General features: G+C 44.4%; 1 protein-coding gene and 1 long non-coding RNA gene across 7 annotated transcripts in view; both read right to left on the reverse strand.

The window, feature by feature from the left end:
* LOC121703863 (guanylate-binding protein 1-like) overlaps positions 1-12,640 on the reverse strand; it is a 34,880-nt gene extending 22,240 nt beyond the window's left edge. The window contains exons 1-8 of one of the 6 annotated variants that reach the window (XM_042084299.1): positions 12,611-12,640; positions 11,623-11,718; positions 10,594-10,780; positions 10,211-10,288; positions 6,612-6,661; positions 4,973-5,082; positions 3,152-3,339; positions 538-780 (exon numbers count right to left, since the gene is read on the reverse strand). In XM_042084299.1, coding sequence (XP_041940233.1) covers positions 538-780; positions 3,152-3,339; positions 4,973-5,082; positions 6,612-6,661; positions 10,211-10,288; positions 10,594-10,780 — 856 coding nt within the window. In that variant the 5' untranslated portion in view covers positions 11,623-11,718; positions 12,611-12,640. Of the gene's footprint in view, positions 1-537; positions 781-3,151; positions 3,340-4,972; positions 5,083-6,611; positions 6,662-10,210; positions 10,289-10,593; positions 10,781-10,905; positions 10,999-11,355; positions 11,372-11,622; positions 11,763-11,972; positions 12,252-12,610 lie in introns of those variants that run through there. The other 5 variants (XM_042084298.1, XM_042084300.1, XM_042084301.1 and 2 more) reach the window with 5 other exon arrangements.
* Positions 12,641-21,257: 8,617 nt separating this feature from the next.
* Positions 21,258-22,222, reverse strand: LOC121703905. Its single transcript, XR_006030174.1, has 3 exons — positions 22,210-22,222; positions 21,843-21,936; positions 21,258-21,296 (listed from the first exon to the last, which is right to left on the reverse strand). It is a non-coding gene; the product is annotated as an uncharacterized LOC121703905 (long non-coding RNA).
* Between the last annotated feature and the right edge of the window lie 3,515 nt (positions 22,223-25,737).

The following is a 25,737-nucleotide window of genomic DNA, read 5'->3' on the forward strand; positions in this document are numbered from 1 at the left end:
TATAAGACTGAAGTGAAAAGTTTTTTTTTCACGACTGATCTTCAAGTATCCAAAACATTTCGCGCCATAAATCCCTTAACCAATCATATCAAATTGAAGCTTATGTTGTCAGCATTACGGGGAAGATTTCAGAAATAAAATCAGTCATTGGACAGCTGAGATATTAAATGATTGGTCATCGTTAAAATTTTAATGAAATTTCAAGTTTGTTTTTAAAATGCAATATCATATTATTTTAGTCAATACTCATAAATAACTACAAATAACTAATGTTAGGGAAATCTGTTAATGTTTTGTTGCGCGTTTCTGAAAAAATATATATATATCGGCCGATATATCGGAGTATCGGATTTTTAAATCAACAAATATTTGTATCGGTATCGTCCTTCAAAATCCTTTATCGGTCGGGCTCTATGAACCATAGTGTTCTCGTAGTCTTAACCCTTTTATCGTGACACCGTTATTTTAGTTTGACTGTTCTGCTGATACTTAGTCTTAACTCTGTTATCGTGACAACACAGCTCCAGTCTGACTCACTCCTGCCGTCGACAGTGTGTCCATCCTTTAGCTGCTTTACAGGGCTCTGATCGAAGATGAAGGTGCAGAAGCGCTCTGTGACCTCCAGGAACTCTGGGGCCATCTCCGACTGGGACAAGCTCTCCAGACGGATCACGTCCTCCGGGCGGCTGGGGAATGGGAAGGTGAAACACTTCCGGGATGGGAAGTACTTCCGGATGCATTCCCGAGGAAGGTTGTAGTCATTTACCTTTTTAGAGCTGCCTTCAGGAGAGACCAGCAGAGCTCTGGGTTAGTGGACATATCTACACATGAAAGGAAGAGGTGGGAGTCTGTGTTTGTGTGTGTTCTGTCAAAGCAATGTGAAGTGTGTGAAGTTAAAACTCTAAAGGATGTGGTTAATAATGTAAGGACCTTGATATGGTCGATAATATTAGGACATTGATGTGGTCGATAATATTAGGGGTAAGCTCTAAAGGACGTGGTCGACAATATAAGAACATGATCAGGGTGAGGGATAACCTCTAAAGGACGTGGTTGATAATATAAGAACATGATCAGGGTGAGGGGTAAGCTCACCTAACCCTGCGAGGAGCTTAAAGGAGAATTCCGGTGTGATTTTGACCTAAAGTGTTTTGAAACATGACGCCGAGTGTGAACCTAGGTCTCATAGCCCATCTCGGCTTGTCCCCTGCACTCAGAAATCTGGCGCTAGTTAGCCGATGCTACCAACAAGGCGGCTAATGCTGGTGCCTCGGGCATCGGTCTAGCCATGCAAATAAATCACTGTTTTACACCATTTACGAGGCTCAACGTATCTCCACACTTCATTGGTATACTTCCCAGGGCCCTGACATTTAAAACGAGACATTGAGAACTTTGAAAAAGCACTGGTAGTTTACTTACAAGACGATTTATCCAGACAGTGTCTTCACGAAGTTTAGCGTTTGCAGCCATCTTGAATTTAATCACGATAAGTCGAGCGTCGAGCACGAATGAACAGGATAAGGGATCAGATTGCAAAAATAATCCCGTGGAAATGCATGGATTCCAGTTGCTGCTTAACATATGTATTGACGATGTACATGACAACAAAGAGCACCTTACAACAAATGGCATAAATGTTTTACTACTCAGTGACGTGAATCTTGCATAGCCTAATGTTGTTGACGGAAGACGTGCTGTAGGCTACACGTGAAGAAGGAGTGGCCATGTGTGTATACATACTACATAGCCTACTGACTGCAGCTTCAGATGGCATTACGAAGGATAAGAGAAAAGGAAGAGAAGACAGAATGGTTCGCGCTTGTGCTTTTCCAGGTTGCGGCAAGGAGATGAGAAGCTATGTTCCAGAAAGTTTTCACAGGCTACCTCTACACGAGTCAACTTGGAAGCAGTGGCTTGTTGTTTTGCAAGTCGATGTCGAGACACCTATCCATATACTAGAACAGAAGGATTACCGTGTATGTAGTGCACATTTTGGACAACTATTGGATTGATCAAAAGCAATAAAACCCAAGTGTGCAGAGTACTTACTCAGTAGATAAATGTCCATCTTGCCCCTCCGGCGTGGGTCTTCGTGTCCAGTTTAATTTTGGGACCTGGAAAAAGGCTTCCAATACCCACAAGTCCAGAAGGGAAGAAAAGCCTTGCGCTAATGTCACGCAGCGTGCGTCTTGAGTGCGATGGTGCAAAAGGTCCCACTCTTTGCAACAAAAACACTCCATATCGGTAGGCATTATCTCACAGCACCGGCAGGAACACCACCATTTCCCCGTGATACGAGGCTGTGTTGTGGCTGTGCTTGCAGCTGCTTGCTCTGCACGCTGTCTCTCAATCTCTCTCCTTTCACGGCGCTCACGCAGCTCTTCCTCCGTATATTCAGGCTCAAATAAATAAGGACGCCCATCAAACTCAAATGTTTCCTCCTCGTCTTCATAAAACTCCGTAGCTTCATCATCCGACATCCTTGCAATAGCCTAGTTGCCAACTGTTTGCACTAACTCCAGTCCACAACTAAAGCGAGTATTCACGTGACTTATCAGCTGTAGTTTCGCTCCTGCTCGTCACTCGACTTATCGTGACTAAATTCAAGATGGCTGCAAACGCTAAACTTTGTGAAGACACTGTCTGTATAAATCGTCTTGTAAGTAAACTACCAGTGCTTTTTCAAAGTTCTCAATGTCTCGTTTTAAATGTCAGGGCCCTGGGAAGTATACCAATGAAGTGTGGAGATACGTTGAGCCTCGTAAATGGTGTAAAACAGTGATTTATTTGCATGGCTAGACCGATGCCCGAGGCACCAGCATTAGCCGCCTTGTTGGTAGCATCGGCTAACTAGCGCCAGATTTCGGAGTGCAGGGGACAAGCCGAGATGGGCTATGAGACATAGCTTCACACTCGGCGTCATGTTTCAAAACACTTTAGGTCAAAATCACACCGGAATTCTCCTTTAAAGGTCTAGGGAGGTAGGATGGTGTATTATTAATTTGAACATAGCATCTCATCAAATTGTAGCTTGAAGTTTATTCCTCACTTTTGTAAGTTTTGTAAGAATGTGGTCAGAAGAGGCAAAACAATATTGGGTATTTGGGAACTGACTCCAAGTGTGAGTTTGGGAGCTGATATTTCATACCAGGTTTCAGCTTCAGGGCGAAGTCTAAGTATTCATCCTCTGTCGCATCCTCGTCGTCGATCTTCCTCTCCAGAGTGAAGTCCCTCACGGCCCAGATGAAGCTGGGGAAGACCTTCACAAACTCGGAATCTTCTCCATCTTTATCAGATGACTTCACTTTGATGTACTCAGCCAGCTCAGTTACATATCTGCAGACAGTTGAGGTGCAGCACTGTCAGATCTGGCTAATGCTAAAGCCCCATAACACTGTCAGCTCTGGCTAACACTATTGGCCCATAACACTACGAGCTCTGGCTAACGCTAATGCTTATAACACTGTCAGTTCAGGCTAACACTAAAGCCCCATAACACTACGAGCTCTGGCTAATACTAAAGACTCATAACACTATGAGCTCTGGCTAATGCTAATGCTCATAACACTATGAGCTCTAGCTAACGCTAATGCTCATAACACTATGAGCTCTGGCTAAAGCTAATGCTCATAACACTGTCAGCTCTGGCTAACGCTAAAGCCCCATAACACCAGAGACTTTCTAATGAGACACAGCACTCAAAAAATCCTCCATAGAAATGCATGGGGTTAGTTTGTAAGGCCAATATGGCAGTTGTCTACGCATAACATACCCCTTTCCGTGGCAAAACATCGACATGTGAATACATTGAGCCAATCATGTGCTGTGTTGTGAAGACACTGTGCGTGTTGTGATCTCGCCGCTGGAACAAGATTGGTGTCATGAAGCCTTGCGCACGCGCATTTCTGCCGAAATAGATGCCCGATAAGTGCCCAAAAAGTGTTGCAATATGGCCGCCGAGTGGAGGGATTTGTCTAAAAGGACTTTGATAACACTACGAGCTCTGGCTAACGCTAAAGCCCCATAACACTATGAGCTCTGGCTAACGCTAAAGCCCCATAACACTATGAGCTCTGGCTAATGCTAAAGCCCCATAACACCACTGAGCTCTGGCTAACGCTAATGCCCATAACACTATGAGCTCTGGCTAATGCTAATAACACTATGAGCTCTGGCTAACGCTAATGCTCATAACACTGTCAGCTCTGGCTAACGCTAAAGCCCCATAACACTATGAGCTCTGGCTAATGCTAAAGCCCCATAACACTATGAGCTCTGGCTAATGCTAATAACACTATGAGCTCTGGCTAACGCTAATGCTCATAACACTGTCAGCTCTGGCTAACGCTAAAGCCCCATAACACCAGAGACTTTCTAATGAGACACAGCACTCAAAAAATCCTCCATAGAAATGCATGGGGTTAGTTTGTAAGGCCAATATGGCAGTTGTCTACGCATAACACAATCCCTTCCGCGGCAAAAAATCGACATGTGAATACATTGAGCCAATTATATGCTGTGTTGTGAAGACATTGAGCCAATCATGTGGTGTGTTGTGAAGACATTGTGCGTGTTGTGATCTCGCCGCTGGAACAAGATTGGTGTTGTGAAGCCTTGCGCACGCGCATTTCTGCCGAAATAGATGCCCGATAAGTGCCCAAAAAGCGTTGCAATATGGCCGCCGAGTGGAGGGATTTGTCTAAAAGGACTTTGATAACACTACGAGCTCTGGCTAACGCTAAAGCCCCATAACACTATGAGCTCTGGCTAACGCTAAAGCCCCATAACACCACTATGAGCTCTGGCTAACGCTAAAGCCCCATATCACTACGAGCTCTGGCTAACGTTAATGCTCTTAACTCTTGTCAGCTCTGGCTAACACTAAATCTCCTTAACACTGTAAGCTCTAGTTATTGCTAAAGTTCCTTAACACTGTCGGCTACGGCAACCGTTGTGTGCACAAGGATACTGCAAGTCCTCCACAGCCCTGTTGTCGATGGTTCCTCTGCTGTTGTAAACCAGAGTGCTGCTTAGCAGGACGGCCAGAGAGAAGATCTGTGTGTCATGCTTGGAGTCTCCCTGAGACATGAAACACACACACACACACACACACACACACACACACAAACACACTCACACAAACACACACACACACACACACCAGGGTCTACATTAGCCTGCTACAGCCGGAAATTGCCCAGTTTCACATGCAGTTGTTGAAAAATATAAACAGACAGAATGTTGGATGAAAAACGTGCTAAATGAATGGATTCATTACTAACAGATGGGCTTATTGCTATATGCTAACAAATCAACTTAAATATAAATGCAGCCTGTGAAAAGTTTGTCTTTGATTTCAATTTCATGAACTGTCATTCTATAAAGTTGTACAGAAAGTATAAAGGAAGTTTTTGACTTGCAGCTGTGTTTTTAACTGTATTTCAACTATCCCTATTTTAGATGGGAAATCCAGGGCACATCACGCCCGCCCATCTAAAACGTCCAGTAAGGATAAAAAAAGAGTCCTTGTACATCACCTTGTCTACATCTAAAGTGTTCAGTAAGAGTAAAAGAGTCCTTGTACATCACCTTGTCTACATCTAAAACGTTCAGTAAGGGTAAAAAAAGAGTCCGTGTACATCGCTGCTGAAAAAAACAGCTAGAAATCAGCTTATGCTGGTAGCTGGTTTTAGCTGGTCTTTGTTGGTTTTTTTTCCAGCTCTTGCTGGTCTTTGCTGGTGTAGCTGGTTGGGCCACCAGCTGGATATGCTGGCATGAACATCTGAGGAAGCTGTTCATGCTGGTGTGAACAAAACCAGCAAAAATAACAACAAAAGCAAAACCAGCTGAATTACCATCATAACCTGGGAAAACCAGCTAAATGGTATGTTTTCGCAAGAGTTTTGCTGGTCTAGCAGGTCAACCATCATAGGGTGGTCAAACAAGCTGGTTAACAAGCTGGTCAACCAGCAAACCACCTTTAGCTGGTCAGGCTGTTTTTTTCAGCAGGGCCCTTATGCTGGTAGCTGGTTTTAGCTGGTCTTTGCTGGTTTTCTTCCAGCTCTTGCTGGTCTTTGCTGGTGTAGCTGGTTGGGCCACCAGCTGGATATGCTGGCGTGACCATCTGAGGAAGCTGGTCATGCTGGTGTGACCAGACTGTCTTGTGGGATACAGCTGGTGCAAGATGGTCATGCTGGTGACCAGCCTGTCAAGCTGGTCATGCTGGTTTGCTAGAATGACCAACATAAGCTGGCATGGCCAGTTAAACCAGCACTATAGACCAGCAACACTAGCTAAAATAACCAGCTTGAGGTGGTACAACAAGCAAAACCAGCTGAATTACCATCATAAGCTGGGTAAACCACCTGAAGGTATGTTTTCGCAAGAGTTTTGCTGGTCTAGCAGGTCAACCATCATAGGGTGGTCAAACAAGCTGGTTAACAAGCTGGTCAACCAGCAAACCACCTTTAGCTGGTCAGGCTGTTTTTTTAGCAGGGGGATCAACTTGTCTACATCTAAAACGTTCAGTAAGGGTAAAAGAGTCCTTGTACATCACCTTGTCTACATCTAAAGTGTTCAGTAAGGGTAAAAGAGTCCTTGTACATCACCTTGTCTACATCTCCCAGTCCCTCTGTGTCCAGCAGGACAAGGGTGTTTCCTGTTGAAGAGGCAAGATCATCACTTAACAATAAGCAATAAGTAGGCTACTACTCGCATAGAGGCAAGATCATCACTAACAATAAGCAATAAGTAGGCTAGTACTCACATAGCCATAGAATATGATAACAGTTCAATAAGTAGGCTACTACTCACATAGCCATAGAATATGATAACAGTTCACATAGCCATAGAATATGATAACAGTTCAATAAGTAGGCTACTACTCGCATAGAGGCAAGATCATCACTAACAATAAGCAATAAGTAGGCTACTACTCACATAGCCATAGAATATGATAACAGTTCAATAAGTAGGCTACTACTCACATAGCCATAGAATATGATAACAGTTCAATAAGTAGGCTACTACTCGCATAGAGGCAAGATCATCACTAACAATAAGCAATGAGTAGGCTACTACTCACATAGCCATAGAATATGATAACAGTTCACATAGCCATAGAATATGATAACAGTTCAATAAAAGTCACTACAGGGAGAAAAGGAATAGTCAGGATAGGGAAGAATATAGAGGTAAGTGCTAGATTAAACCTGGCCAGATTAAAGTGCTAGATTAAACCTGGCCAGATTAAACATGACCAGAATAAGCATGACCAGATTAAACATGACCAGATTAAACTGCTAGATTAAACCTGGCCAGATTAAACATGACCAGAATAAGCATGACCAGATTAAACATGACCAGATGTTAGAAGAGGGCACAACGTTGGTAGCCAGGAATTGAACCCACAACCTTTCAGGATACTGTATGCTAGCCCAGCTCCTTAACCTTTACACTACTACTGCACGCTAGCCCAGCTCCTTAACCATTACACTACAACACTACTGCATGCTAGCCCAGCTCCTTAACCTCTACACTACTACTGCATGCTAGCCCAGCTCCTTAACCTCTACACTACTACTGCATGCTAGCCTATCTCCTTAACCACTACACTACACTACTACTGCACACTAGCCCAGCTCCTTCACCACTACACTACCACCACCCTACAGGCTACTACACGCTAGCCCAGCTCCTTAACCACTACATTACTATTGCATGCTAGCCCAGCTCCTTAACCACTACACTACACTACTACTGCACACTAGCCCAGCTCCTTAACCACTACACTACTACTACACACTAGCCCAGCTCCATAACCACTACACTACTACTACACGCTAGCCCAGCTCCTTAACCACTACACTACTGCACACTAGCCCAGCTCCTTAACCACTACACTACTACTACTGCACACTAGCCCAGCTCCTTAACCACTACACTACTACTACACGCTAGCCCAGCTCCTTAGCCACTACACTACTACTGCACACTAGCCCAGCTCCTTAACCACTACACTACTACTGCATGCTAGCCCAGCTCCTTAACCACTACACTACTGCATGCTAGCCCAGCTCCTTATCCACTACACTACTACTGCATGCTAGCCCAGCTCCTTAACCACTACACTACTGCATGCTAGCCCAGCTCCTTAACCACTACACTACTACTGCATGCTAGCCCAGCTCCTTAACCACTACACTACCACCTACTGCATGCTAGCCCAGCTCCTTAACCACTACACCACTACTACACGCTAGCCCAGCTCCTTATCCACTACACTACTACTGCATGCTAGCCCAGCTCCTTAACCACTACACTACCACCTACTACACGCTAGCCCAGCTCCTTAACCACTACACTATTGCATGCTAGCCCAGCTCATTAACCACTACACTACACTACTACTGCACACTAGCCCAGCTCCTTAACCACTACACTACTACTGCATGCTAGCCCAGCTCGTTAACCACTACACTACACTACTACTGCACACTAGCCCAGCTCCTTAACCACTACACTACTACTACACGCTAGCCCAGCTCCTTAGCCACTACACTACTACTGCACACTAGCCCAGCTCCTTAACCACTACACTACTACTACACGCTAGCCCAGCTCCTTAGCCACTACACTACTACTGCACACTAGCCCAGCTCCTTAACCACTACACTACTACTGCACACTAGCCCAGCTCCTTATCCACTACACTACTACTACACGCTAGCCCAGCTCCTTATCCACTACACTACTACTGCATGCTAGCCCAGCTCCTTAACCACTACACTACCACCTACTGCATGCTAGCCCAGCTCCTTAACCACTACACCACCACCTACTGCATGCTAGCCCAGCTCCGTAACCACTACACTACTACTGCACACTAGCCCAGCTCCTTAGCCACTACACTACTACTACACGCTAGCCCAGCTCCTTAACCACTACACTACTACTACGCTAGCCCAGCTCCTTATCCACTACACTACTACTACGCTAGCCCAGCTCCTTATCCACTACACTACTACTGCACACTAGCCCAGCTCCTTAACCACTACACTACTACTGCACACTAGCCCAGCTCCTTATCCACTACACTACTACTACACGCTAGCCCAGCTCCTTATCCACTACACTACTACTACACGCTAGCCCAGCTCCTTCACCACTACACTACCACCACCCTACAGGCTACTACACGCTAGCCCAGCTCCTTAACCACTACACTATTGCATGCTAGCCCAGCTCCTTAGCCACTACACTACTATTGCATGCTAGCCCAGCTCCTTAACCACTACACTACTACTACACGCTAGCCCAGCTCCTTAACCACTACACTACTACTACACGCTAGCCCAGCTCCTTAACCACTACACTACTGCACACTAGCCCAGCTCCTTAACCACTACACTACTACTGCATGCTAGCCCAGCTCCTTAACCACTACACTACACTACTACTACACGCTAGCCCAGCTCCTTAACCACTACACTACTGCATGCTAGCCAGCACTACTCAAAACGTCACACAAAAGGTCAGAACTCAGGCCATTTCTTTCATTGTTTTGTTTTGACCAGGTGGTGTGGTTGTGTGTGTGTGGGTGGTTCTTCCCCTTTTCTCTTGTTGTAGCAGTTAGTCCTCTGGCTTACAATAAATGGGAACTTACAATAAATGGGAACTTACACAAATGTAAAATTATCTTAAATAGGTGTGTGAGGTGTGTGTGTGTGTGTGTGTACACACCTGGTTTAGAGGGGTGAGGGGTGTGTGTGTGTGTGTGTACACACCTGGTTTAGAGGGGTGAGGTGTGTGTGCGCGTGTGTGTGTGCTTGTGTGTGTACACACCTGGTTTAGAGGGGTGAGGTGTGTGTGTGTGTGTGTGTGTGTACACACCTGGTTTAGAGGGGTGAGTGTGTGTGTGTGTACACACCTGGTTTAGAGGTGTGTGTGTGTGTGTGTGTGTGTACACACCTGGTTTAGAGGGGTGAGGTGTGTGTGTGTGTGTGTGTGTACACTCCTGGTTTAGAGGGGTGAGGTGTGTGTGTGTGTGTGTGTGTGTGTACACACCTGGTTTAGAGGGTTGAGGTGTGTGTGTGTGTGTGTGTGTACACACCTGGTTTAGAGGGGTGAGGTGTGTGTGTGTGTGTGTGTGTGTGTACACACCTGGTTTAGAGGGGTGAGGTGTGTGTGTGTGTGTGTGTGTACACACCTGGTTTAGAGGGGTGAGGTACACACCACATCCAGACTCCTTTGGTTTTGGACTCGATGGTGCTGCCCAGCGCAAACCCTGAGAGATCAACAGGAACTTCATTAGAGACCATGAGCTTCATGCCCCACCCCTCAACATCTCTCCACCGATCACACGCTCTGGTTACAACGCCCATTACATCTCCACCAATCCCACACTCTGGTTAGCCTGCCCATTACATCTCCACCAATCACACGCTCTGGTTAGCCCGCCCATTACATCTCCACCAATCACACGCTCTGATTACCCCGCCCACTACATCTCCACCAATCACAGGCTTTGGTTAGGCTGCCCACTACATCTCCACCAATCACACACACTGCTTTGTCTGCTGTGGCTCTGACCTGTGTGTTTGCCGGCCAGCCGGTTCATGAGGTAGGACTTGCCCGTGCGGTAGAGCCCCACCACGGCCACCACCACCACCGGCTGCTGGATCTGCTCCAGGATCTGCAGCGCCTCCTGCTGGACACGCATGTGCCCGTCAGGCCCGTTATCAACCAGACACACCGGGGTCTGCATGGAGAGAGCCATCTGGGGACACACACACACACAAACACATTACAATTCCTCTCAGTATTGGTGAAATGAGATGGGTATTGTCATATGAAAACGCCTGATATTAGTTAAAAAAAATTTACAACTGCTTACAAACTTACAAAGTTTGCCATCATTGGCAGTGTGGTGGCAAATTACTGGCGAACACATTTGCCACTAGTGGCAAACTTGTCATTGTTGCTAGAACAGCTGAAAGTCTGCCTCTAGTGGCCAACATTAGCCGTCACTTCTTTTTGGCTCCCAGATACAACTAATGCAGTGACAATAGGAAGACCCTGTAAATAGTAGCAGTAGAATGTAAAATAATGTGATGAAATAGGCTACAAGATAAATAAAAAAAATCAGTAAAAAAGTGCATTGCAGTAGTCTAACCTGCTAGTGATAAAGGCATGGATTAGTTTCTCTGCATCTTGTTGAGTTAAAAAAGGTTGCACTTTGGCAGTGTTTCTGAGGTGGTGGAAATAAGCTGTCTGGGTAACTTTACTGATATGGGGCTTGATGCTTAACTCTGTATCGAAGTTGACAGCTAGGCTTGTTACTTTTGATTTTACCTGGTGTGCCAGGTTTCCAAGACCAATGTAGCCTACTTCATGCAGTTCATATGCAGTTCATATGCAGGAAATATAAAAGTTTGAGCATGGAAAAAAAAACATTGCAGCCTACACTTTGCTACACAAATGCAATATTCTGGACATGAAAATATTATTTTAGTGCATTTCAGAACAACTGTATAACTTTCCCATAACTGCAGTGGGTCTAGGATGCACACACCATCAAAACCGATACATTTTATAAAACGTTTATGTCTTGCAGCCTACCTTTGGAGACAGAAGATTCAAACTGCGTTGCGTGCGACAGAAGATTTAGACTGAACAGCGTGAGGATGTAGAATAGAATGTTGAGATCGCTGAACCCTTGAAGAAAACGAATGGAAATGAGCAGGAACCCGCATCTGTAACTGTCAACGCATTATAAGGCAGTCTATAAGACCTACATTTTACATTTTTCGTTTTAAAAGCGACTATCAAATGAGGAGGACTTAGCCTACATTTAAGTAACAATTGGCGGCATTAGGCCGTCTCTTATTTCCCACGATAAACTCGGACTTGGCTAGCCAATAGGCTACAAGACCAAGCGTAGGCCTATAGCAACTACACAATTCGCTTACCCGAGAGTTTTAACTGCCAAGATCCTCCGGTTTAACCCTCTCTGGTAGGCTAATAGCCCGACAGCACAGAAGAAGCAGGGCACACACGCAGTGCGGATCACACTCGTTATCTTGTGAGAGAGACAAGCTCACAATATTACATCAACACAACAACAAACAAGTTGTTTTTGACGGTTTTCACTGCAGGGCTGCCAACGAGCAGAACAATCTACAGGCTGAGCGCGTGAGAGGCGCGGCTGGCTGAAAGTGAAAGTAAACCGGTAGCATCTTTCCCTGTAGCCTACGTGTCTCTGTTTGATGTGCGATCCTCTTTGTCTTGTGCCTATTCATGCCCCCTAATAAAACATACTTTTATGGATGGAACCACGTCTCCTGCATTTTGAGTAAACGAACTTGTTTGCATTACTGAATTTATATTTCTCTGGGTGTAATTCCCAGAGTGGCGTAGTCAGGCTAAAATACCGCTCTTGTCACATTTAGTTAGCCTGACGTAGTCATACTCAATTCTAGTCAGAATATGAGTCTGATACTGCTCTATTGGGACATAATTATGGGGCGTGTTTCAACCGATACAGGGGGGGAATGCCTCTGCACTCAATTGGATAGACCTAACCGATCAGAGCAACGAAATAACTTACTGTGAGGTGCAGAAAGAAAACACACAAACCATCCTTCTTCTCCACAAATGCCTTAACATTGTTTTCTGGTCTTTTCTGGTTAGTGCCGTCAATAACTCCTAGCCTATACACTCATTAGCGAAATCTAAGATACATATAGGGTAGGCTATTAGGAAAAACAATGATATAGCCTATATACCCTCCGTTTTTAAAAATAATTCTGTTGAACACTGATATGCTACAAACATGTTAAACAGCTGGGAAAGGCTGTCGCAAATCCCTCGAACAGGTGGTCAATCAGAGATTTCAACAGAGCCGGACAGTAACGGAGTACTTGAGTACAGCACTTGAGTACAATTTTGAGGGATCTGTACTTTACTCGAGTATCATTTTTGGGGAGTACTCATAACTTTACTCAAGTACATTTGAGAGGCAAATACAGCTCTTTAGAGAACATCTCCTCTCATCAGCAAGTGTTGCTGATCCTAGCACTGACCACCTGTCTTGAACTGACACTCAACTGTTTAAAAACAGCACTCACTGATGCACTTATTCTTACTGTACTCTACCGTTTTTAAATTGTCCTAAAATTGTTGAGAGAATTGCTTTAAAACTTAAACTGTTACCATGTTGTTAAGTCGCTTTGGTTAAAAATGCGTCAGCCAAATGTAATGTAATGTACGCTGCAGGTTTGTTTTACATTTTTTCACTTCATTTTCAGAAGTTCTCTCTACAAAGCACTTGACGGGGAAATGCCAGATCTTGCCACATTGAGAGTGGCAGAAGTCTATAAAGACTTTCCCCCTTTGCTTGCACCTCTAGTGACCACCATGGGCATGTCAGCGGAAGTCCCATTAGTTCAGTCAGCTTTTGGGGCTGTCCAGGCAGGGAGTGTGCTGTCATTTCAGCAAAAACCACCTGAAATGCGGGAAATCATCAACATCCCAGACGCCCCTGCCCAACCTTCCCTGCCCATCCAAGGCTATAGGCTTGAGCCAACCACATGCGCCTATGTGTTATCAGAGGAGGAACATGTGTATATGAAATCACTACAGGTGTCATTCCACATGGCCCACAGGATTGAAGCTGCAACACGGGAGCAGAGCTCTGAGAAAGATGCGAGTCACATCTACACGCTTTCACGAGGCATGCCATGTTCACTGTCATACATCTGCTGAAAATCTGGCACACCGAATTCTTCGATCTCCATTTTTAACTCCTCGTTTTCATGTAGAACCATATCCACAGCTGCAGCTTCGGGAACTGAACAATAATCATGTCCAGTCCTCTCCACATCAAAGTCCATATCATCTTCTTGGTCTACGTCCGAGTCAGGATCTGGGGTCAGCGGTCTCTCTCGACATTCCCAAACACTCAACCTCGGCGGCTGCTCCTGGTAATGGTTCCACTCAAACCGTGTAGGGAAAACACCTTTTTTCAGACGTTTCAGACGAGTCCCTTCCATAAAGTCATCAGGTCTGAAATGAACGCTACACACCTTTGTGTTTTTGTTGACTTGGAAGTCATCTCTGATGAATTCCAAGTGAATCCAAGATGGCGGCGCGTACACACGCAGCGACCTCTCTCTGTCCCAACCGTACGGTGTTTTGTTCGTTTAAAAAGTGTTTGTCCGAAAGTTTTACGTGTTCGTCTCGTCTTACTACGTCGTACTACAAGTACAGCAGGCAGTTTTTAATTGACATCTGCAAAAGCAAGTTTTGCAGCGTTCTGGACAGAGACGCAGCAACAGAGACGCTAAAGGAACTCGGACTACTCCGGCCTGCAACAACACCGGACTCGCCTGCTACTCCTCCCCCGGAAAGAAAGCGTCGGAAGCGGTGTGCGAGGAAGCAGAAGAGGGGCAAGCGCGGAGGCGTCCGGGCCAGGCTAGCGGCCAGCCCAACTCGCCCAGCCATACCATCCATTCTCCTGGCAAATGTACGATCACTGGACAACAAAATGGATCACATACGACTGCTGAGATCAACGAACCGGACAGTAAGTAACTGCTGTGTGCTCGTCTTCACTGAGACTTGGTTAAATGACAACATTCCGGACTCTGCTGTACAACTGGAGCAGCTAGCATGCTATCGAGCAGACAGGGCCATTGTAAAGGGAGGTAAATCACGAGGAGGAGGAATCTGTGTTTACATCCGTGACGAATGGTGCCGGGACACTGTAGTAGTATGCAAACACTGCTCACCACTGGCAGAGTTTATGATCATAAAGTGCCGTCCTTTTTACCTGCCAAGGGAAATTACTGCGATTCTGCTAGTCGCAGTATACATCCCGCCTACCAACAACAACAGCGATAAGAACGCGGCTCTTAGTGAACTGTACCAGGCTGTCAGTGAACAACAGACGGCACACCCAGACGGTTTCACCATCTTCACTGGAGATTTTAACCATGCTGATCTCAAAACTGTACTTCCAAAGCTACACCAGCATGTTGATTTTCCAACAAGAGGAGATAACATCCTGGACCTGGTCTACACTACACACAAAGGAGCATACAAAGCCACCCCCCTCCCCCACATTGGACTTTCAGACCATATCACTGTTATGCTAATGCCCGCATACAGACAAAGGGTAAAAGCAAACAAACCGGTTCGTAAGCAGGTAAAAGTGTGGCCTGAGGGAGCCTCCGATGCTCTTCAAGACTGCTTTGACACAACAGACTGGGAAATGTTTAAGCAGGCAGCCACTTACAACAACCGGACAGACATAGAGGAGTATACAGACACTGTAACCTCTTACATCACCAAGTGCATCGATGATGTGACCCACACAAAAGACATCATCACTCGGGCTAACTGGAAGCCATGGCTGACAGGGGATGTCCTCAGGCTGCTGAGGGCCAGAGACAAAGCCTACAGAGCTGGGGATGAAGCTGGCATGAAAACAGCGAGAGCCAACCTGTCCCGTGGCATCAAGGAAGCAAAAAAGGAATACACTCACAAGATAACCACCCACTTCAAAGACAGCAGGAACGCACAAAGCCTATGGCAGGGCATTCAGGCCCTCACGGACTACAAGCCCGCGCCACAGAGCTGTGAGAGCAACATCCCTCTGCTCAACAACCTGAACCGCTTCTTTGCTCGCTTTGAAGCACAAAACAGCACCTGCCCACAGAAGACCCATCCCCCTCTACATGAGCAGCCCCTGTGCCTCTCTGCCGACAGCGTGAAGAGGACACTTGCTGCTATCAACACCCGTAAGGCAACAGGTCCAGACAACATCCCAGGTCGTGCGCTGAAGGACTGCGCAGGGGAGCTTAAGGATGTCTTCACAGACATCTTTAACACTTCCCTGAAGCAAGCCATCGTCCCATCATGTTTCAAAGCTGCCACCATCATACCTGTGCCGAAGAAAACTGCTCCATCCTGCTTCAATGACTACCGCCCTGTGGCACTGACACCCATCATCATGAAGTGCTTTGAGCGGCTTGTCATGTCACATATCAAAGCCATTCTCCCCCCCACCCTGGACCCCTTCCAGTTTGCATACCGAGCCAAGCGGTCTACAGAGGATGCAATCTGCTCTGCCCTCCACCCAGCCCTCACCCACCTGGAAAAAAGAGACTCATATGTGAGATTGCTGTTTATAGACTTCAGTTCTGCATTCAACACCATAATACCACAACAACTCATCTGCAAACTGGACAAACTGGGACTCAGTACCTACCTCTGCAACTGGCTACTGGACTTCCTCTGTCAGAGGCCCCAAGTAGTACGTGTTGGCAACAATACCTCAAGCAGCATCACACTGAGCACAGGGGCCCCCCAAGGCTGCGTGCTCAGTCCGCTGCTCTTCACCCTGCTGACGCATGACTGCACTGCAACCTACAGCAACAATCACATAGTGAAATTTGCTGACGACACAACTCTGGTGGGTCTCATCACCAAGGGCGACGAGACTCAATACAGGTTGGAGGTCGACCATCTGACCACGTGGTGCAGGGACAACAACCTCCTGCTGAACGTCAGCAAGACCAAAGAGATTGTTGTTGACTTCCGGAGAGGTCACACCCAACACCTGCCACTGACCATCGACGGTGCTGTGGTGGAGAGAGCGAGCAGCACCAAATTCCTGGGGGTGCACATCAGTGAAGACCTCTCCTGGACCACCAACACTGCATCACTGGCGAAGAGAGCTCAGCGCCGCCTGTACTTCCTGCGGAAACTCAGGCGAGCAAGTGCTCCACCAGCCATCATGACCACATTCTACCGAGGCACCATTGAGAGCATCCTCTCCAGCTGTATCGCTGTGTGGGGCGGAAGCTGCACTGAATACAACAGAAAAGCCCTGCAGCGCATAGTGAACACAGCTGGAAGGATCATTGGTGCTTCACTCCCCTCCCTGAAGGACATTTACACCACCCACCTCACCCGCAAGGCGACCAAAATTGTGAGTGATTCAAGTCACCCCGCTCACAATCTGTTTGATCTACTGCCCTCTGGGAAGAGGTACAGAAGCCTGCGCTCCCGCACTACCAGACTCACCAACAGCTTCATACACCAAGCTGTAAGGATGCTGAACTCTCTCCCTCCTCTCCCCCCTCCACCCTCAGCTACATAACATCCTGGACATTGGACCCACAATGGCCGCCTGCACTACTCCACTTGCACACTTGCACACTTGTACACTTTACAACTTGGTGTTGTTGTCCTGAAAACACAACACTTCTGCTGCTCTTACATAACTTGCACCACTATGCCACTTTATTTCTTACTTAGGTCAAACAGAACTACCCAAGCCTTTTATTGGCCTGACTTTGCACTAGTATTTTATTGACTGTCCATGCACAATTTCAACCAAATTTTGCTGCTCTTATTTTTTCATTATTATATGTGCCCTCTTATTTACTTATTTACTTACTTTTTTGTTTACTTGAATGTTATGTTTGTCTGTGGACTTAAATTGGTAAAATGTCTTGTCTTCACCGTGGGATAGTGAGAAACGTAATTTCGATCTCTTTGTATGTCTGGAACATGTGAAGAAATTGACAATAAAGCTGACTTTGACTTTGACTTTGATCTCTCCTGATCTGAACGATCCACTTTTTTCTGAGATCCTCTTCCACTGGAAATGAATGAAAACTCACAGTCGAGTTGTATCTTGCCGACACAACGCACAACGGCACACAACAATGTTCCGATCTAGGTCGCATTAGCTTTTGATATCGGAAAACCTTTTTCTCCATGGTCAAGCTGCCAAAAACTAGTAATAAAGACAACTAGAACTGTGTAGCTGTTAAGTTTCGCGCCATACACACAAGGTAATCGCGTGGGTTAGCGTCAGATGTAAATAAGGAACCGGAAACTGCTGGCCCAGTAGAGAGTGTAGTCGGAAACACGTCACAATCCCCGCTGCATAGAGAGTATTGCTACATAGTTACAAATTGTTTGTTATGTATATTGTAATATTTGTGCTGAGGTTGCCAGTGTTATTCCGTGTGGTAAATGTGTTATTAGAACGCAAGTGTTTGTTTATGGGCCGCGGTATTAACGCGAGTGCGTGTCATTTAATTATTGTTATAGGTTCGCGGTTACTGTATACATTGCTAGTTTGTTAGTATAATGTTTTGTATCGTGCCTTTCCCTCTGAAGGCTCTTGTGCAGCGTGACTGTAACTCCTATGGAAAGAATGTGGTGCACTAGGCTGCACACTGTAGGAGAAGATTTGCTGCTAGCATATATCAGGTTGCTGCTAGGCTCATATGTGTGTCACTGTTAGCCTTAAGCATTAATCTGTGGATGTTTATATTGATGTGAATAGTAAGTATTTTTGTATTTGTCTCTTTTCCAGAACCACACACTCACATATACACAAACTCACAATAATATTCATCACCAACTCCATTCATTCCTGCAATAAATACAACCATTGAGTGTACATCATCGCCGGCATTTTAATCCAATGCACCACAGCGGCTACTAATTATTACTGATCAGTGACTGCCACTCTCCTTAACAATTTTACTTTCAATTCCTTTTACATTCTCCAAGGTATTAACATTAAACATTTTCATAACTTCATGTAGGACGTTTCTGTACATAAATGTACATAAATGTAAGCACTGTGGCAGTAGTAATGCAATATTTAGAAAATGTAGGCTCCTCTTGTACTCTTGATACTCAAGTACTTTTAAAAACAAGTACTTCAGTACTTTTACTTAAGTAGACATCTGACTGTTGTACTTTTACTTGTACTTGAGTAACATTTAGCAAAGGGTATCTGTACTTTTACTCAAGTAATGAAGCTGTTTACTCTGTCCGCCTCTGGATTTCAAACGAACGAGGGAACATGTCGCAATACAACAGCGCTGTTTTCCCTTGATGAAAGTGAAACCACGAGTTTTCCCACATCTCAACTTTGGCCAAAGTTTTCAGAAATAATCGTTTTCAATGATAAAACCTCATTAAATAATATGCATTTTCCATAAGGGGTCTTAAAAGCCATGTATCCTTCCCACACAGCAAAAGGACTCGCCGCGGAGGTATGACAGCTTCCGGAACGGACCCGCGAAACAGACCCGTATCGGAGTCCAGATGCTCTCAGGAACGGATCCGCCGTGGCTCCGCACTGCATCCACTCCGCATCCGCGATTAAAACCTTACTTCCTTACTTAAAACCTTACATCCGCGGCGGGTCCGTTTGGGATCCGCAAATTGATACATACATCCGCCGCGGACCTGCAACGGACTCAAAGGCTCATCTGGCCCGGATCCGTTTTGGACCCGTTTATCTCATTTTCAAAATTCCTTCTGTTCTTGCTGTAGGATAAAACTAGGCAACTATAGGATAAAAGTAAAACTATCACTAGGCCTAGCCTAGGCTACTACAGCAATATAGGCCTACGATTAATCTGCATTGCCTCGTATTTTTAACTTAACAATACTGTCAATAAACCTAACAGAAAAGGTTTAAGTCAAGACATCAATTTACTGTACAAACGTGATCACTTGTCAATGGAAATATAAAATGGACATTTATGGAAAGTTACAGGTTATAAGCTATTCTGTTTTTGTTAAGTAGCCTACATTGCCTAGGCTACTTTACATTCATTTTGTGGTCAAAACCTAATTTAGTGCTTTATAGGCCTAGGTCAGTGCAGACATGAAATATTTTATCTAATAGGCTACAACTTCAATGAAATACTGCGCTATGCACAGCTAAAATATCAGAAAATGAATAACTGGTGAATGACAAGTTCAATAAAAAGATTGTTTAATGCTTATTTCTCCTATTACTCCATTTGTGTGGATGGAGGCGGAACACATCTCCTCGTTGCCCGATCCACCGCCGATTGAAACACTGATTGCGTGTTTGGTGACCTCAGTGTCCGTGGCAGACCGTGTCACCATGTTTTTCCTCACAGCACCTGTAATCAAACAGACAGATGTGTTTATGTTTATGGTATGTAGCATCTAAAGCCAAGTATGCCTACACAATACAATATATGAGATAGGTATTAAGGAGATTAAATTTAAAAAGAAACATGACTTACAAAGCTCCTCTGTTCACTGCACGTTGAGGGCTGGTGTGGGGGTGGAGGGAGTTGAGGAGGGACTGCCGTTCCTGGCCCATAGTGAGGTTGGCGGTGTGCGAGAGGGGGAAAAAAATCGTATTAAATGGTAGTTATCTGTTAACCATGACTGATAATACACATGGGGCCTTTCTATTCACTAATATTTCAGAGATCAGTCAAATGTTAAATGCAGGTGCAGGTGCAGGGAGTTGAGGTGGTGAAGAGTGTTGCGGTCCTGCCCCATGGTGAGGTGCTAAGGGAGATAAATGGTTGTGATCTGTTAACCATGGTAGGCTGAGAGCTACAGGGCCAAACAATGGCAAACAAAAACAAATCTCTGGTCATGATGGACATGAATTTGTATGTTTCAATATTTTGGTATGCACTATCTATATCAACTCCATGAATGGATTGACATTGAAATCAATGTGTTTCAATACAATCTGATAATAATGAATGAACTTTTCAGGCAATATTGCATGAATGCAGATGTTTTAACTGACAAAATATTTGGCTGAGATTTTGAAAGTAATGGAAGTATGCAGAAAATCTGAGATGGTAATGCAGATGCAATCTGTTGATCTGAAATGGAGTGACTACTGCTGTGTTAATATAGATGGGGCCACTGTATTCAATATTATTTCAGAGATCAGTCTTTACCTTAACAGTTTTCTCCAGGTTGAGGGGTAGTGACTCGGCTGCCTGGCACTCGGCAACATGGTGGAGCTGGAGGAATAGATACAAAGAGAGGGGAATGTCTTTAGCACTAAGAATGTTAACCATATCTCTAATATTAATATTATGATTTAGTTATTTCAATGTTAAGAGATTATTACTTACTTTGCCAGTGCAATTGGCTTGGGCTTGAGGCTTCAACTGATATACCAGGCGAGTTGGAAGGTACCTCAGAGATGCAAAGTCACCATTTTCTGGCTCTTCACGGTCATCAGAGTCCCCGAAATGATGGCTGTTACATAACGATATCATTATGGTTATTGCAATCCCAAAATTTCCAAATATGCATATAGTACAAGCATCTCTGGTCTATTTTGGAATGCTACGGGAATGTGTTCACATTACTTTTTAACAACCCAGAAAGTATCTTACTTGATCAAGCAAACCCAACAGAGGCAATCGTAACGTTAGATGCTAGAATCCAGCCGATAAAAGTTGACGCTGCAGAACAAACAAAATAGAAGATGGGGACCAAGTTCCATAACGTTACAGTTAAGTTACGTTAGCATAATAAATCACAAACAGATGCCAATAGCTGTCTGAACCGACTTAAACAGTGAATAAAATGCCGAGGCTTTCATTACAAAGATGGCAGATAGACACTAAAGTTACGTATGAGACCAAACATGGCAAAATGCAAACGTTAATGCACAGCTAGCTAGAGGCTAGGGCTAAACCATTATCAGTGAGTCAACATGCTAAAGTTGTAGGTAGCTATCATAGCAGACGAGTGCTTCACTGACTTCATTGACTGAAATACCAGTGCCAGTATCACCTTAATCAAGGTTTGCATCGCAAACGTGATTTCAATATATGTATAGCACTAATAGACATTAGCAATAACTTATGCAATTGCGCCTAGCAGCATGCTAGCTAGCAGCTATATGCCGCTAGCATAGTAGCACTATATGGACAACAGCGACACATTAAAACAGACAAGACCAGACTAATGTTAAATAACAATGTGTGTTTTTTAAATCACACTACCATAACATATTCTGCCAAAATTGCTATCCCATTTTAAATCAGATAGGCTACAGACTCATATGAGCATCACAGCTAACAATAATGTTAACTTAGCCTGTTGCACAAAATGAAAAACGTTTCTGGTTGCACTAACGTTAACGTTAGTCCTAATATCAAACAACGTCATTACAATCAATAAACATGATGATTATAAAACCACAAAGGCCAATGTTTAGCTATTGTGAATGTCGCAATATAATAATAAATATCACTTACTCGAGAGGGTTCAGCGCAACCGTGTCCCAGCAAAGAAAATATCCACTAGTATGACTCTTCTTGACTCTTGGTGTACAGTCATGTTCAACCGTTACAGTAAAGGCGCGTCCACGCCCGCGGATCCGACATGGGTCCACTCAGGATCCGCTGTTTGACAGTAGAATTTACGGGGCCGCCTGGAGGCGGAGCTGATCCTCTGTGCGGCACCAAAACGAATGCGACAGTCACGCGGGTTTGGCGACTTGAAGGCGGATCCGCCTAGGAGTCTACTGCTGTGTGGGTTCTAGCCACAGCGTTTTTGTTTTAAATGTAACTTTGTCTTAGTAACAGAATGTCCCGCCTAGGGTAGGCAACTGAATGACTAGACAGTAACAGAATGTCCCGCCTAGGGTAGGCAACTGAATGACTAGACAGTAACAGAATGTCCCGCCTAGGGTAGACAACTGAATGACTAGATGGCTGATTTACCAAAATACAAAAATAGATTTTCTTTACAACCACTACTATTTTCAAGGTTCTGAGCGGTGATTTTCTGGGGGAGGGTCTATGGGACTGCAAAGCAATTCACACACACTAGAAGAAACTATTCCATAAGCGTTTAAATGGGAAAAATTACTTCTCTACTCACAATAGTGATACACCCCAAAATGCGCACACAATGAACCCAGTAACTTCTTGATACTATAAATAGTGTAGTCTAGTTGACAGAAAGGTGAACCCGGAAATGTTGAGTACACCAAAGTTTTATAATAGAAATATATAGTATGGGTCCCCAGCATGCAGAAACTGCCGGATGCTAATTTGCATATGTTGGGCAATTTGTGTAATTAAGCTAATTAGCATAAATTAGCATAATAGCCTATATTGATCATATTATAGGAGCTGCTTGGCCAAAATGGTCAATGTTAGTATGTTTTTAGGGGTTACTGGAGATGCTGAGTCCATATCTGACATTTTCAAGACTCAAAATCACTATTTAAACATGGTTTGGTCACGTTCTTACTCTCATTAAGTAGTATATATATTATATACTACTATATACTATATATTTCTATCATAAAACTTTGGTGTACTCAACATTTCCGGGTCCACAATGGGGCTCTATGGGCGGTCCACCGGACTAGTGCAATACACCCCAAAATGGGCAAGCTGATATATTATGCACACACACACTATGAATAGGCTAATGCAGGGGGAGAGGGATAGTTGAAGAGGTCAGATCTGGATATCACGGACAGGTGAGACAGCCCGCAACACAAAGAGCAGGACAACTATACAGTAGAGCTACACAAAGAAAAACCCAAACAAAACATACAATTTTCCACAAAACAAAATAACAACCTTTGGGTGCACTGTTACAAAGTGGCCAGGGGAAAACAGTGATTGACCGCTTTATGCTGACGTTCGAGGGTGCGGAGAAACGGCACACCTCCTGAAATAGACCAGCACAGAATTACATCAATATATATGTAAGAAGTCCAATATAGTTATACTCAAAACCTATACACTGGAAGCATTTCTAAAAACCAACGTGCCACTAGTAAGATATGCATTCAATACAAAACGAGTAATTGGATACATAATCAATCACAAGTGACATACAACATTCAGAAGAGCTACTTAAACATAATCATACACGCAGTAAAACCATTCAATGAATATAGTGAGCATCTGGGGTGACTTGGCAAAGGGTAGGCAACCAACAATACATTCTAAACGAATGCCTACCAGGTTCAGGAACTTAGAATCTCCACAGTAAGACAGCCAGGCCATAGGCTAGAGAGATGAGGTGCGCTACCGGCACAACCGCACACATTCACAAGTCGCAAAAACACCCGGTTAAGCTGCAACAAAATACAATGTGGAATAAAGCTATGCATCACTGAATCAGTTACCATGACAGAGATAAAGCAACACTGCAATACTGGTTGTGATTACCAGGATTAACATCCCGCCAGTGTGAATGTCTGTTTATACTGATAAAATAAGTAACACATACCAAAGACGCGTTGACTGAAATGACACAAATGGTACAGCAGATGAGTTCGGAGGGACAGCAACGAGAAAGCAGACACCAAACGCCGACACCAAACAATTCTCCCAGCAAGACAGCACAGGTGAGCTTTCGCGGGGTCATTAAATTTAAAAAGACGAATGCCCTACGTCAGGTGAAGGCGGAGCATAGGCAGGAATCTTGAGACATGTAGTACACTTGATCTACCCGTTACACAAACATAGGCTAAGCCAAAGTCCTTTTAGGCAAGTCCCTCCACTCGGCGGCCATATACAAACGTTTTATGGGCACTCATCGGGCACAGTCGTTGGGTCGAACTGCGCGTGCGCAAGGCTTCACGACACCAATCTTGCTCCAGCGGCGAGATCACAACACATGATTGGCACGATGTCTTCACAACACACCATATGATTGGCTCAATGTATTCACATCACACCACATGATTGGCTCAATGTATTCACATGTCGACGTTTTGCCGAGGAAGGGGTGGGATATGTGTAGACAACGGCCATATTGACGTTACAAACTAACCCCATGCATTTCTATGGAGGATTGTTTGAGTGTTGTGTCTTTAGAAAGTCTCTGGCTAAGCCTAATCTAATCGTGCTCAGATGACATGATAGACCAGGCGCTGTTGCTCACCTGTCCATCATCGTAAAGTCCGAAATGATTGGTCCGCCCGATCTAGGGCGAGCATAGTTGCTCAACAATGGACCAATGCCAGACCGAACTTCTCAACCTCAAATGCTGTGGGCGGGACTAGGTTCGGAATGGCACCCAGGCTAACATTTAGTTAGGCCTACTGCTAGATTTTGACATGAGCTTGTGATATTGCTTTAAAGTAAGTGTTTCAGTGCCTAACCCTACTTTTTTTAGAGATGTTAATCCAATACCGTGTTTAATTTCACTCTGTCTGTCGTTGTAAATAGCCTAATTCTTGTGCCTTGTTCCCCCTGTACATAATGAAAATGTTTGTGGAGGTGAAGGACTAGCAGGATAAAACTCCAAAGAGCTATATCCACTAACAAGGTAATGTTTCACGATTCTCGTGATGTTTTCAGGCCGCTATTCTTAAAGTCGCATGGCTGGTTCTCTCGTTAGCGACTCATATATGCTATATGCTTAAACTCACTATATGCTTAAACTCACTATATACTCACTATATGCTTAAACTCACTATATACTCACTATATGCTTAAACTCACTATATGCTTAAACTCACTATATGCTTAAACTCACTATATACTCACTATATGCTTAAACTCACTATATACTCACTATATGCTTAAACTCACTATATACTCACTATATGCTTAAACTCACTATATACTCACTATATGCTTAAACTCACTATATGCTCACTATATGCTTAAACTCACTATATACTCACTATATGCTTAAACTCACTATATGCTTAAACTCACTATATACTCACTATATGCTTAAACTCACTATATGCTTAAACTCACTATATACTCACTATATGCTTAAACTCACTATATACTCACTATATGCTTAAACTCACTATATGCTTAAACTCACTATATACTCACTATATGCTTAAACTCACTATATACTCACTATATGCTTAAACTCACTATATACTCACTATATGCTTAAACTCAC

The sequence above is a fragment of the Alosa sapidissima genome, chromosome 2 (assembly GCF_018492685.1).
Source record: "Alosa sapidissima isolate fAloSap1 chromosome 2, fAloSap1.pri, whole genome shotgun sequence".
Taxonomy (NCBI): Eukaryota; Metazoa; Chordata; class Actinopteri; order Clupeiformes; family Clupeidae; genus Alosa; species Alosa sapidissima.